The sequence below is a fragment of the Kogia breviceps genome, chromosome 2 (genome assembly GCF_026419965.1).
Source record: "Kogia breviceps isolate mKogBre1 chromosome 2, mKogBre1 haplotype 1, whole genome shotgun sequence".
NCBI classification, from domain to species: domain Eukaryota; kingdom Metazoa; phylum Chordata; class Mammalia; order Artiodactyla; family Physeteridae; genus Kogia; species Kogia breviceps.
Window position 1 is genome coordinate 16,765,811 of NC_081311.1, and position 12,353 is coordinate 16,778,163.

Below are 12,353 nucleotides of genomic sequence, written 5' to 3' on the forward strand. Positions count from 1 at the left end.
GGGATTGGACATGAATTGTCCTTGGCTGTATGCTAGGGGTGGGGAGGGTGCGCAGAGGTGGGGAGGGGAGGTTAGGGAGGAGGGGCTGGAGCTTGGAGGGCAATGGGGAGGGTGGAGGAAGAGGCGGTGATTATGCATCTGACTCCCCAGAAAGCCCAGAGTGAGCTTTGTGGACCTTCAAACAGCTCCTCCGAGCACTGGGGCAGAGCTTGAGGTCTGGAGATGTGGAGATGGGCCTCTCCCTTCCTCCCTCAGGATGCATGTTGGGCTCTTGGGAATACCCATCCCTCAGAACTGGCTTTTCAAGCATCTGCCCACTGCTCCTGGCTCCCAGATTTACTAGGATGTCATCTGATGTTTGCAGAAGCTCTCCGTTACCTAGCACGAGAGGAGAACCCCTGGTGTCTCAGTCTGAACTTGAGAGGGTGATGGGAAGAAACTGTGTGGGGAGGAGGAGGCGGCGGCTTAGCCATGTGTCTTCTTGCCTCTGGAAAATGGGAAGATCTAAAGAGTTGAGCGAGGGAACCACTGACATTATATCTGTCCCTTGAACTTCTGTATTTTCCCCAAGTAGGGGAACCATGGGCCTTGATCATCCAAGAGCTGGAGGTGGTGAGTGGCAGGACCTGGAGACGAGTCCTGCTTGTTAAGCCAGTCTCTGCAAGAAAGGAGCACTGGCCCTGCCAGGAAAGCCTCCTGGGCTCACCTGGGACAATCACGTCGCATTGCTCTCTCCCTCATGGTCCTGATGCAAACGGCGGCTTTGAAATAGCTGCTATTGATCTGTCTGCCCATCTAGGTGAATTACAGGAAAGACTTTGAACACTCAAAGGCACAGTTCCATCTGCCATTGGACATGGTAACACTGGTGCATGCCAAGAAGGCTCAGACCCTGGCCAGCGACCAGGACTACAGACACCCACTCCCCCGGTATACTTCCTTGGCCGAGGACCTGAGGCTCAGCTGTGCCAAGAAAGCTCACAAGTTGCAGAGTGAGGTAAGGGGACCTGGCCTCTCTCTCCAGGCTCTTTTCCTCTTAAATTTGACCGTGAGGCAGTGTCCCACAGACTTGCTGGTGGCTCAGCGGGGCTTGCAGAGAGGAGGAATCCCGTACCTGGGTTTTCTTTTAAAGCACTGCCCCGGGGCTTCCCTGGTGGCGCAGTGGTTGAGAGTCCGCCTGCCGATGCAGGGGACGTGGGTTCGTGCCCCGGTCCGGGAAGACCTCACATGCCGCGGAGCGGCTGGGCCCGTGAGCCATGGCCGCTGAGCCTGCGCGTCCGGAGCCTGTGCTCCGCAACGGGAGAGGCCACGACAGTGAGAGGCCCGCGTACCGCAAAAAAAAAAAAAAAAAAAGTACTGCCCTGGTCGTTCCTGCCTTGCTCTTCATAAGCACAATTGCACAGATCTATTAACAACAATGACAGCAGTTTACTGAGTACTTCTGCTGAATTCCAAGCATTGTGTTTTCAGGCATTATCTCATTTAATCCTCCAAATACCCCTATAGCGATAGTCTTTATCCCCATTTTACAGAGAAACTATAGTGAGTCTCAAAGAAGTTAAATAGCTCGTGCAAGATCATAAAACTATAAATGAGAAAGTGGGTGCTGGGACTTGGATGGTGTCCAAGGAAGATGCTTTCAAGGCTCATGGTTTTGCACGTTCAAGACTTGCCAACGGTGTTGCCTCTGGCCCCAGCTCGAGCTGGGGGTTCTTCTTGGTGCATCATATGTTCCCGGGCCACCCAACTTGGGAAGAGGCCTGAGATCTGCTGGGAGAGTTGCTCAGAGCCCCTTTGGAACTGACCCACTTCAGGCAGAGGAGAGTGCTGGGCAGAGGGTCGGGAAATAAGGGCCCCAGAGACCCTTCCTGAGTCCGCCCAAGGAGTCTAGGAGGCCTTCACGCCCCCCCGCCCCCACCCCCGCCCCAGTGAGGGCATTTCTAGCTCATGCCACCTGTTTTCTGAAGCAGGCGGGCCCGGGAGCGTTGGGAAGCGTTGGAGGATTTCCTCACTCCCAAGGAGATACCGAATGTGTCTTCCCAACAGGCAGCAGCATCCTTTGGGGTACTCACCTCATCTCCCAGCTTGCCGCGTTTCAGTGCCGGGAGATTTGCAAGTAACGGGCCTCTGCTGGAAAATAAAACAACCCCCCCAAAACCCGCTTCCTGGTTTGGCAGGGCCTGAGAGCTGAGCGGTGCTCAGACCGGGTTGCTGTTGTCCACTGGAATTTTCCGCCTGTGTACAGCGTTTACTAAGTGACATAAACTGTCAGGAACCCGACAGCAGGTGGAGGAACGAGGGAGCAGCCACGCTCAGCTCAGGGGCCCGTTTGTCACTTGAGCAGAGCCCTGGCTTCCCCTGCCTCTCGTTGCCATAGCAATCGGAAGGCGGCACGCACGGGGGCGCCTCGGTGGCCGAAGGGGAGTGAACTTGGGGCCCCCTTTAAACTGTCAGCCCAGACCCCTCAGGTACACACACCGCCTCCTCCCACACAGACTCGGGCCTTTGCCAGGTTATTCTGGATTCATTTATTAGTTCTTTCTTAACCCATGATTAATTAATGCCACCTTCTGCTGCTGGGTTTTGTTTTGAAGACCCATTAAACCATTTCCACATTTGCCCCAAGACAGCTGACTTTCTAACCACAATCCGCTCCAGCATTTATTTTTTGATAGCCCACATTAAAATAAAAATCCGCCAGGCATCCCTCTAACAGCTACGGAGACAAGTGACAGCAGAATTATTTTCTTCTGACCTACATTTTTGTTTCCCTAATGAGCATTTAAGTAAGAAGCGTGTGTGTGTGTTTGCTGAGTGTGATGTATCTGGAGAGACTGCCTTGGCCTTGAGTTCTAATTATGATGCTGTCTGTCGCGGGTCCTTCCTCATTCTGTGAGCCTGGCTTTTCTGATTCCTCGTGTTGTTCCTTGTAGAATTTGTACCGGTCGGACCTGAACTTCATGCGAGGCGTTGCCTGTGTCATTCCAGGCACGTTAGACATTGAAGGGAGAAAGAGAGCATCTGAACTCATCAGCGAGGTAACCAGAGACCCAGGACGGGTTGGGGGTGTCAAGTATATTCCCCAGTAGAGGTTGCACAACAATCTGTTTGTTTCTTCCTAAAGCCAGTTAGATGCTACACTGTTAGCAGTGGCAACTCACCCAGCCTCTCTCCTTACTCCCTTCTCCATTCAGACTGGATGCTGTTTAAGACAGCTTTGCAGATCTCAAGCCAGTTCCTATATTAACATATAAGAATTATTTGCTGGATCCTAACATGTACTTTCCTAGGGTCCCTTTGAAGAGTGGCTGGTGGTACAATGAAAAGAGGGCAGGCTTTGGAGACACATGTAGTGACTGAAATTCCAGGCCAGTACTCATGTGCTGTGTGACCTCAAGCCAGTCACCTGCCCTCTCTGAGCCTCAACCTCTTAATCAGTCAGATGGGAATACTCAGACCTCTCTCATTTCGTTTTTGTGAGGATCAGCATTAATCTAAGCACTGTGCTTCTCTGGGGGCTGTATGTGAAATGGTTGCTATAAGCTTGGTGATAACTTCTTGGTAAATTACAGAAGTCTGGAATTCTAAGCTCTTTGAACTCCTGAGGAATCTTGCCCACCCCTGGGAGGGCTCTGGGATTTCCATTCACGGTAGATAGGCATAGTGGAAGGCACTGCAAGCAAAAGGCGGTCAGCATCCAGCCTGGGTGCCTCAGAGTGGCTTACGCATTGATTAGAAGCTCTGAGCAAGCGGAATTGGCCTCACTGTGGGAGCTGAGATTTAATTTTGTGCGTTGCTTTTCCAGTGAAATCTCTAAAGCGAGTGGTTTCTAAACCTCATGGTGCATCAGAATCCCCTTTGGAACTTAAAAAATGTACATCGTCAGCCCACTGACGATTGACTGCATCCCATCCCCTGGGGTGGCGTGCAGGCATGTGGATTATTTTTAAGCTGCACGGTTGTTTCTGGTACACCCCCAAAGCTGAGGAGCCCAGGGTTTCCAGCGAGCAAAGGAAATTTGGGAGCAAAACGTGCATTTCTATAGTCGTGTTCACATCCATAGCAAAGGACTAATCTCCCTTTCCCATTGATAAGTATCTGATTCCATCCGTCCTCTCCTCCTCTCTGCCTCTTCGTCGCACTGGGTGCTGAGGCCACGAGAGCAGGGGACGGCCTGGATTTGGGGCCACAGACTAGCAGCCTTTGCAAAACGAGGTTTTACAGCTCGTGCTTAATGAGCTCGTTCTTCTGCTGCTTTTGCATCTTACCTTGTCTTCTCATTGCCTCTTGTGTGTGAGCTCAGAGTAAATATCGCCAGCGTCCCCAGTCGTTCAAGTACACGGCCGTGACAGACACTCCTAGCCTCACTCAGGCAAAACTCAGCAACCAGATTACAAACGAGGTAAAATCTTCGGATGGCTTTGGGATGGGCTTTTTAAAAACTGCTAGATCGTTAAAAAATATGTGTGAATATTTGTGGGATTGGCGGGGGTCGGGGGAAGGACGGGTGTTTGCGTGGCAAGAAAAGAATGTCATTAGACAGAGCCTCAACAGTTTCCAGAAGGAAAAAAGGCCCAGGAAGAAATTTGGTTTAGTCTGTCGTCTCGCCCCCCAAATGTGGTCACAGACCGACAGCCTCAGCATCCCCTGGGAGCTTGTTAGAAAAATACCGAACCTCAGGCCCCACCCCAGACCCACCGAATCCACATGGTCATTTAACAAGATCCTCACGGGTTTCCTTCGCACGTTAAAGTTGGAGACGTGCTGGTCTGTCATTCGTCTGTTCTAGCTGGGCAGATACTGGCTAATCATTTCTCCACTGTCATTCTGGTGATGATGATAGGAACGATTTGTGGTTGTCCGGGGACAGTGATACAGTGTGATGTTTGCCAAGCTTCTTGGTTCTCTGCCTCCTCATCTTCTGACTCACCACTTACCCAATTACCACTTTAATATTCTAGCAGAGGGGTCCCAGGGGAAAGACTCTCACTCCATAAAATCATCATTGCAGCTCTACTTCTTCTTAGTGGCCCTCTGACAAGTTTGAAATATCGAGTGAGAGATATTGGCAGAGAATGAAATTTCGTTTTTAAAATTCTCCTTCTGACTCTAACTTTTCAAAGTCAGTTGAGATTTGGGTATTTATAGATTAGTTCCAAGCTTGGGATAAGAAAATCCAAAGGGCGGTGTAGCGTGACATGATCAAGTTAAAACTCCCACTGAACCTCTCTTGCCTGCTTTGCGATCGGGGTGCTGAGGGGTAACAGTGCCTCCTGCAGTGGCCTCTGGCCCTGGAGAACTCAGCAACCACAGACCCAGTTCGAATCACGAGAGCAGATGTTTTCACAACGGCTGAGGCCATGCAGCGCAGCACTGGTGTGAGTCTGCGCGTGGGAGGATCCCGAGGTTTTAGTAAAGGATGCAGACTGGGGTTTGGGAACCTCCCTTCCAACCAGCAGAGCTTCTCCTAAATTTCCCAGATCTTCACACTGTGTCCTCAGCCAAAAAAAGTCGACAATGGGAAGAACCACGATAGTATTCTTAAAGGTGTTTTTCTTCCCTCGGCCTATTATTGAGCAAAGTATAGGGAAGGGAAAAAAATATCTTTTCTTTTACCCATCTTAGGTTCTCGGCTGGGGCTCTGTAACAAAAGATTAACGAGGAAAGCATACACATTTGTGTAATATAAGCTTTAGGTGGTGCAGGAGTCTTCATAAGAAAATGGAGACCAGGAGGGAGGGACGGTTAAACCTGAGCGTTTTTATTCTAGGTTTGATGAAGAGTGGACAGTCATGGGAAAATGTGTAGGACAAAAGGGGGTGAGCTAAGGGCAGGAAACTGGGGGACACTTAGCGAGGTCTGTTTGTTCAAATGCCTCTGGGTCCTTCCCAGGTCAGAGATGAGCTTGATCCTTCACTGTGTCAGAGGGAGGGCAGCTCCCACAGGAGGGGAGAAGGTCAGAGAGAGGTCTTCCATCTCCTGCTGCTTCCAGATTCCTTCCGCTTAAAATATGCACTATGCCAAGGTACCATATTGGGGGGTAACATGTCCTGAACCCCATCACAAGCAACTTGCAGTTTCTTCCACATTCCTTTCACAGCACTCAATTTGACTCATGAAGGACTATCTCTGTTGAAAAAAGAACATCTTCTCCAGGCTGAAGGTGTACCCATGACACAGCGAATGGCCTTTTACAAACGTATTTCCCAATTGCAAAGGAGGGAACTCCAACCCTGCAGAAATGCACAACACTTACCTTCTTGCCTTTTTTGTTTGTTTGTTTTTCCTGCCCAGCGCCTCTATAAAGCAGCAGGCGAGGCCGCGAGACACCAGTACACAATGACCCTGGGCCTGCCTGAGTTTCTCCGAGCGAAAACAAACGCAGCCAACCTGAGTGATGTAAGCCTTTCCCGTTGCTGAGGTTGAGATGTGCTCCAAGGCCACGTATGTCTGTGTCTGTGATGGGACCTAACAGTGACCCTGGTGACTTTCACAGAAACCTTAAACAATGTATCTTGTAGACACTCACGTTAAATATACCTTACACAGACGTGTTGATACCTACGCGTCAGAGCCCACTTCCGAGAGGGTGCTAATGAGATTTTCTTTGCAAAATCGAAAGCTTTTGCTTGTCAGGAATGGATTCTGGAACACCACACTACAAATAAAAGGGGGTGGCATTTGTTCTTTGCGTCACGTAATTTTTTTTTTTTTTTTTAAAGAAGATCTACATGTGTTCCTACCGTAGGCAAAATACAAGGAGTCTTGGCGGAATCTCCGTGTTCAAGGCTACAAGCTGACAATAGACGCCCTCCCCTTCCAGGCGGCTCGGGTCTCTGGAGATATAGCCAGTGATGTGAGTTGAATAATATGACCTTCCATCCGGCCTAATTTCTGTTCACTTCATGTAAAACAATGTCTACGGCTGATTTTCCTGAATTAAAGCAAATCTATCACCATGTGAGACAGGATGTCACCTGCAGAATATATTAGTTATGAATGAGATTCTTTGACAGAGAGAGGGAAAGAAAGGCCCTGTTAATCAGAAGCTAAATGCAGGCAAAAGTCTCTAGCAGGAAGAAGATTACGCTTTATTTCTAATTGCGGTGTCTAGGCAGCTATCTCCCCGTGATGTGTGAACTGTCGTGTTTTCTAACTCCACCTGGAATTGGAAAGAAAGCTCGCAGTAGAAATCGTGGTTCGGCTCTCTGTAGTTTCCCGCGTTGGCGGTATAAGATTTTCAGCTGTGTTTCAGCTACTCTGTTGATAGCATCCATAGCTTTGGGACATGAAGGTGACTTTCTGTTTCCCACAAACAAATCGCAGAAAATGTAGACCTCAAATAAATGGATCCTGTCTTTCGGGTTTGATGTTTTTGCCAAGTGCAAGGGGATAAAGCATAAGTTTCTCTTTTACCCTTCTGGATACATTCCTTTTGGGCACAGGACAAGTAAGGGGAGTGGGCCCCTCACTTTGGTTCTAAGCATCTGGTTTTAAGTAGATATGGGAGGAAGGGAGCAGTGTTTCCACTGTTCCTCCCCCAGGGAGGAAGCATGCTCTCAGGCCAGCCTCACTGTGGTTTTTCTTATAATCATCTCCTCCTAGTGTAAGAACAGGTGATTTTCTTAGAGTCTGCAAGGAAAACGCATAGATGGAATGTAAGCGTCCCAAGTGCCAGCCCCTGGCCTCCTGGTTCCCCCCCCCACCCCCCCGCTTCCAGTTTCTCTACAGGCACGACTTTGTGAAGGGGCGGGGGAGGCTGATCGGGGCCCAGAGTGTGAGAGACGACCCCCGGCTCCAGCACTGCCAGAGGATGGGCCGGCTGCAGAGTGAGCTTCGGTACAGGAGGGAGGCGGCGGGCAACAGAGCCCAGTGCCACCTGCCCACGGACACGGTGCCCCTGGTCCACGCCAGGAAGGCCCAGGCCCTGGCCAGCGACCGCGACTACAGGACACGGCGCCACGAATTCACGGCGCTGCCCGAGGACCTGAAGATGGCCTGGGCCAAGAAGGCTCACGCCCTGCAGAGTGAGGTAGGGGGTGGATCACACATCAGTCCCCGACCTTCCTCCTCCCACCAGGCCTGCCTGTAAATCTCTGCTTCTTCCTTAGCCTTTCAGATCCCTCAGACGATTTGCTTGGTCTGTGCCATCTAGGTTGGAATGATTCAATCAATCAACAGGGCTTCCCCGGTGGCGCAGTGGTTGAGAGTCCGCCTGCCGATGCAGGGGACACGGGTTCGTGCCCCGGTCCGGGAAGATCCCACGTGTCGCGGAGCGGCTGGGCCCGTGAGCCGTGGCCGCTGAGCCTGCGCGTCCGGAGCCTGTGCTCCGCAACGGGAGGGGCCACAGCAGTGAGAGGCCCGCGTACCGCAAAAAAAAAAAAAAAAAAAAAAATCAATCAACAAATATTTGTTGAGCGCCTACTATGTAGCAGGCATCCCTCAAGGCCCTGGGGGTACGGCCGTCAACAAAAGAGTCTAAAACCTCCCGGGGTCATGGAGCTTCCGTTCTGTGGGAGGGAGATAAAGTATAAGTGAGATGTGTAGTACGCCAGGTGGAGACAAGCAGAGCAGGAAGGTCGGGTGGGGGGGTGGTGGTGGTGTGAGTGCATGCGGGCAACTTAAAATGGGGGTCAGGGGGGTTCTCACTGCAAAAGTGACATTTGAACAAAGCCCCTGAGTGGCAGCAGCCTCAGCATATTTGCGGCTGGAGTGAAGCAAGTGTGTGGGTGGGGGAAGAGGATGTCGCAAGGGGTGGGGATGGGGTCCGAGACAGAGGCTCGGGGCTGGGCTGTGTGCGGTGGGCGTGGTGGTGAGGCACGGAGAAGAAATGCCCCCAGAGCTGACACTCGCTGCCTGCTTTGCCAGTACCGGCACCCTCGCTACCGCACTTTGGGGTGGGGGCTGTTGCTGCTTCTGTTTCACAGACGAGGTCACGTGGGAGGGGCCGAGGCAGGACTGGCTCCAGAGCCCGCACTCCCAACCTCCCGCTGTCCGGGGCAGGGGAGTCACGCTTCCTACGATGCAGGTGTGGACGCTCAGGCCCAGCGAGAGGAGGTCCCGGCCCACGCAAGGTCATCAAGCCTGTAAGTGGGCAGCGCCAGCCACTGCCCCCGTCGTGGAAGGCTCTGGAGTCAGTCCCAGGCCCCTCCAAGCCTCGGCTCCCTCAGCCGGGCCGGGGCCGCGATGAAAACGTGGCCACGGTCAGCGCTTACAGGGCGCATGCGCGTGGCAGGCTCTGCACCACGTGGGCGTCCGTGCATCGTCTCCCCAGCCCCGCGGCTTCCCTGGGAGGACGGCGTTCTCATGTTAGGGCAGAACTCACGGGACTGTGGTCACATCCGTCCTTATCATCCATATCAGGGTTCCCCAGCTCAGGCGCTTTTGACATTTTGGATGCTTTGTCGTGGGGGCCTGTCCTGTGCACTGCAGTGTTCCTGGCCTCTACCCTCTACATCCCGCAGCACCCCCTTAGCGTGACAATCAAAAATGTCTCCAAATAGTGCCAAATGCACCGGGGGACAAATCTGCGCCCGACCGAGAACCCAGTTCTCAGTTGAGGGCTGGTCTATGTGATGCACTGAGCATGGTACCTTGTAGGAACAGGCCAGTGGGTGTGAGCATTTCGGACTATGTTCTCCACCAAGCCTTCCGATCCTGGTGGCCTCCAGAGAAGTGGCTGCTTCTACTTTAGTTATATTGCACAGGCAGAGTGTTGCAAACACCTAATGGGTGATTAATTGTGACAACGATGATGTGATTTAACGAAGGTGAGGATCATCTAATTATGCATCGAGATTTGCTGGAACTGCAGCATCGTGTGGGTCACCAACCAGCAGAGTGTAGAGCAGGGTGAGCTTATCGGTCCCCACTCAGGGCACGTGGTCACTGAAGCACAGCCCAGGACCCACTTGGAAAACCTTCCTCTTGCTAGAAGGCCACCGAGGTCCAAGAAGAATTCATAGCATGACTTGGTGCCCAGCCCGGGACCCTCTTGTCGGTGGCCTAGTCCTGGGGAGAAGAGAAACCTCCTGGGACAGGACAGGTCCTGAGGAAGTTAGAGAGGCCACCGGGGAGAGGTCGGGGGCCAAGCTGGAAAGCCCAGCTTCGTCACTCACTGGCAGTCTTTCCGCGGCCACTTGGCTTTCTAGGCCTCTGTGTCTCCACAGGGAAAAAGCAAAGAGGTTTGATTTAATTGGTGATCCCCGATTTCAGGATTCATAGATTAATGTTTTTTAAAATGCTGGCATCAACATAATGTCAGACTGTTTAACTAAGTAAGGAACAATACCAATAACCAAATCCTACCTCCGACTACCATTTATATCACTGTTACTTCTGAAAAGAAGGAATATTTTAACACTTAAAAAAAAAAAGGGGGGGGGGCTTCCCTGGTGGCGCAGTGGTTGAGAATCCGCCTGCCGATGCAGGAGACACGGGTTCATGCCCTGGTCCGGGAAGATCCCACATGCCGCGGAGCAACTCAGCCCGTGAGCCATGGCCGCTAGGCCTGCGTGTCCGGAGCCTGTGCTCCGCAACGGGAGAGGCCACAACAGTGAGAGGCCCGCATACCGCAAAAAAAAAAAAAAAAAAAAAAAAAAAAAAAGCCGAAGAGGAAGAACAAACTAAGACAGTAAGACAGAGGGTCCTTCCCAAGAAACGCTAGTTGGCAATCTTAGACTGACATTTTTACCAAACGGGATATGTATTAGAATGTTGTGTGCTGAGAAATTATTGCCTACTTGAAAAATGACTTTGTTGTGCTTCATGCATTGTTTTGAAACTTCAGGTTTGTTAAACTGGGGGGTCTTGGACTCTAAGAGGCCGTGAACAGTAGACCCGCGCAGTGTCCAGAGATGGTTCTGAGGCTTAAGTCTTCTCAGAGTCATCACTGAAAATCCAATTCCACGTGGTTATGTTATAGCGAAAAGGAGACAAAGGCTCAATATGAGCTCCCTCAGTTCAGCAGAATCTAGGGTAGGAACAGTAGCCCTCAGTAGCCTTCAGCCATTTCTCCTGTCCTCTTCCACCCGGGCCAGAAAGAATGCTGTGGGACTAGGTGCTCACCCCTGGGGAGAAGGACCTCAAGGCCGTGATTGCTCAAGACATGCTAACCTCAGGGACGTATCTGAGACGTGTGCTCCGCCCAGGCCACGCTCCACCACGAATCGGTGCCGGTTCAGTCACCTCTTGGTCTTTTCCAGTCTGCCAGTCCACACTCCCCTCCATGATCTCACGGGGGGGCTGCAGGGCATCGTGCAAAGCACAAGCAAGGACAGTCAAGAGGACAGTCCTGGCTCCGCCCTTTTTGGCTACCCGGCCTCAGGAGACTCCTTAAGCTCTCCTAGCTTCAGTTTCCCCCACCATCACAAATAACAACAACAATAACAATACCTAAAAAGTATGGAATGCTTATCCTGAGTCAGGCATTTGTTTAAATATCTTGCGCGAACCATGTCGTGTAGTACCTAGGTAAGTACTGGCATTACTCCCAGTTTTACAGTTGCAGTAACTAAGGCACCTGGAATCTTCAGTAACTTGCTTAGGGTCATAAGCTGGCAGGGAATTGACTTACTCAAGACCATACGGCTAGGAAGAGGCAAAGTGGGGCTCTGGGCTCCCGGCTCTGGGTTCAGTGCTCTCTGGCTCCCCCTGGTGGCTCGATTAGGAACCCCGGTGCCCTGGCTCCTGAGTGTTCTTTTTTTTTTTTTTTCCTGGTACGCGGGCCTCTCACCGTTGTGGCCTCTCCCGCTGCAGAGCACAGGCTCCGAACGCGCAGGCTCAGCGGCCACGGCTCACGGGCCCAGCCGCTCCGCAGCATGTGGGATCTTCCCGGACCGGGGCACGAACCCATGACCCCTGCATCGGCAGGCGGACTCTCAACCACTGCGCCACCAGGGAAGCCCCTGAAGTGTTCTCTTAAGGACCACCCACGCAGCATCCCCACAGGACAGCAGCTGGTAACTCTTCTGAGAATCCGAACAAACATTTGAACCCCGATATTGTTCTGTAGATGGGAATAAGAGCTCGTCCTCTGAGAATGGCACGAGGGCTGAATGAGATAATGAGTCTAAAGCAAACCACACCCTGTGCAAGGTAGCAAGGCAGTGGTTACGGTGATTCTTATTAATATGACGTACGTGCCGCTTCCCCTGGCCACCTCCTGGGTGCATCTGCTTATGTCATTCCTGTTAGAACTCGGGCTGAAGGCTGCAGCTCGTGCGTCTGCCACACTGTGCTCCAGGAGAGGGGTGCCAGGAAACCCCACGCGTGACTCTGAAGGGGGCTTCTAGGCCTTCATATATACAAGGGCAAATAGCGAGGCTGCCATGTGGGGAAGCCAAATTCAGCTG

At 51.9% G+C, this 12,353-nt stretch overlaps 1 protein-coding gene across 50 annotated transcripts in view; it reads left to right on the forward strand.

The window, feature by feature from the left end:
* Positions 1-12,353, forward strand: part of NRAP (nebulin related anchoring protein) — a 70,800-nt gene that overhangs the window by 47,423 nt on the left and 11,024 nt on the right. For 34 of the 50 annotated variants that reach the window (XM_067024613.1, XM_059054817.2, XM_067024621.1 and 31 more), the window contains 6 exons: positions 800-997; positions 2,934-3,038; positions 4,304-4,402; positions 6,295-6,399; positions 6,749-6,856; positions 7,721-8,032. In XM_067024613.1, the coding sequence (XP_066880714.1) occupies positions 800-997; positions 2,934-3,038; positions 4,304-4,402; positions 6,295-6,399; positions 6,749-6,856; positions 7,721-8,032 (927 nt within the window). The remainder of the gene's footprint in view (positions 1-799; positions 998-2,933; positions 3,039-4,303; positions 4,403-6,294; positions 6,400-6,748; positions 6,857-7,720; positions 8,033-12,353) is intronic. The other 16 variants (XM_067024618.1, XM_067024636.1, XM_067024622.1 and 13 more) reach the window with 2 other exon arrangements.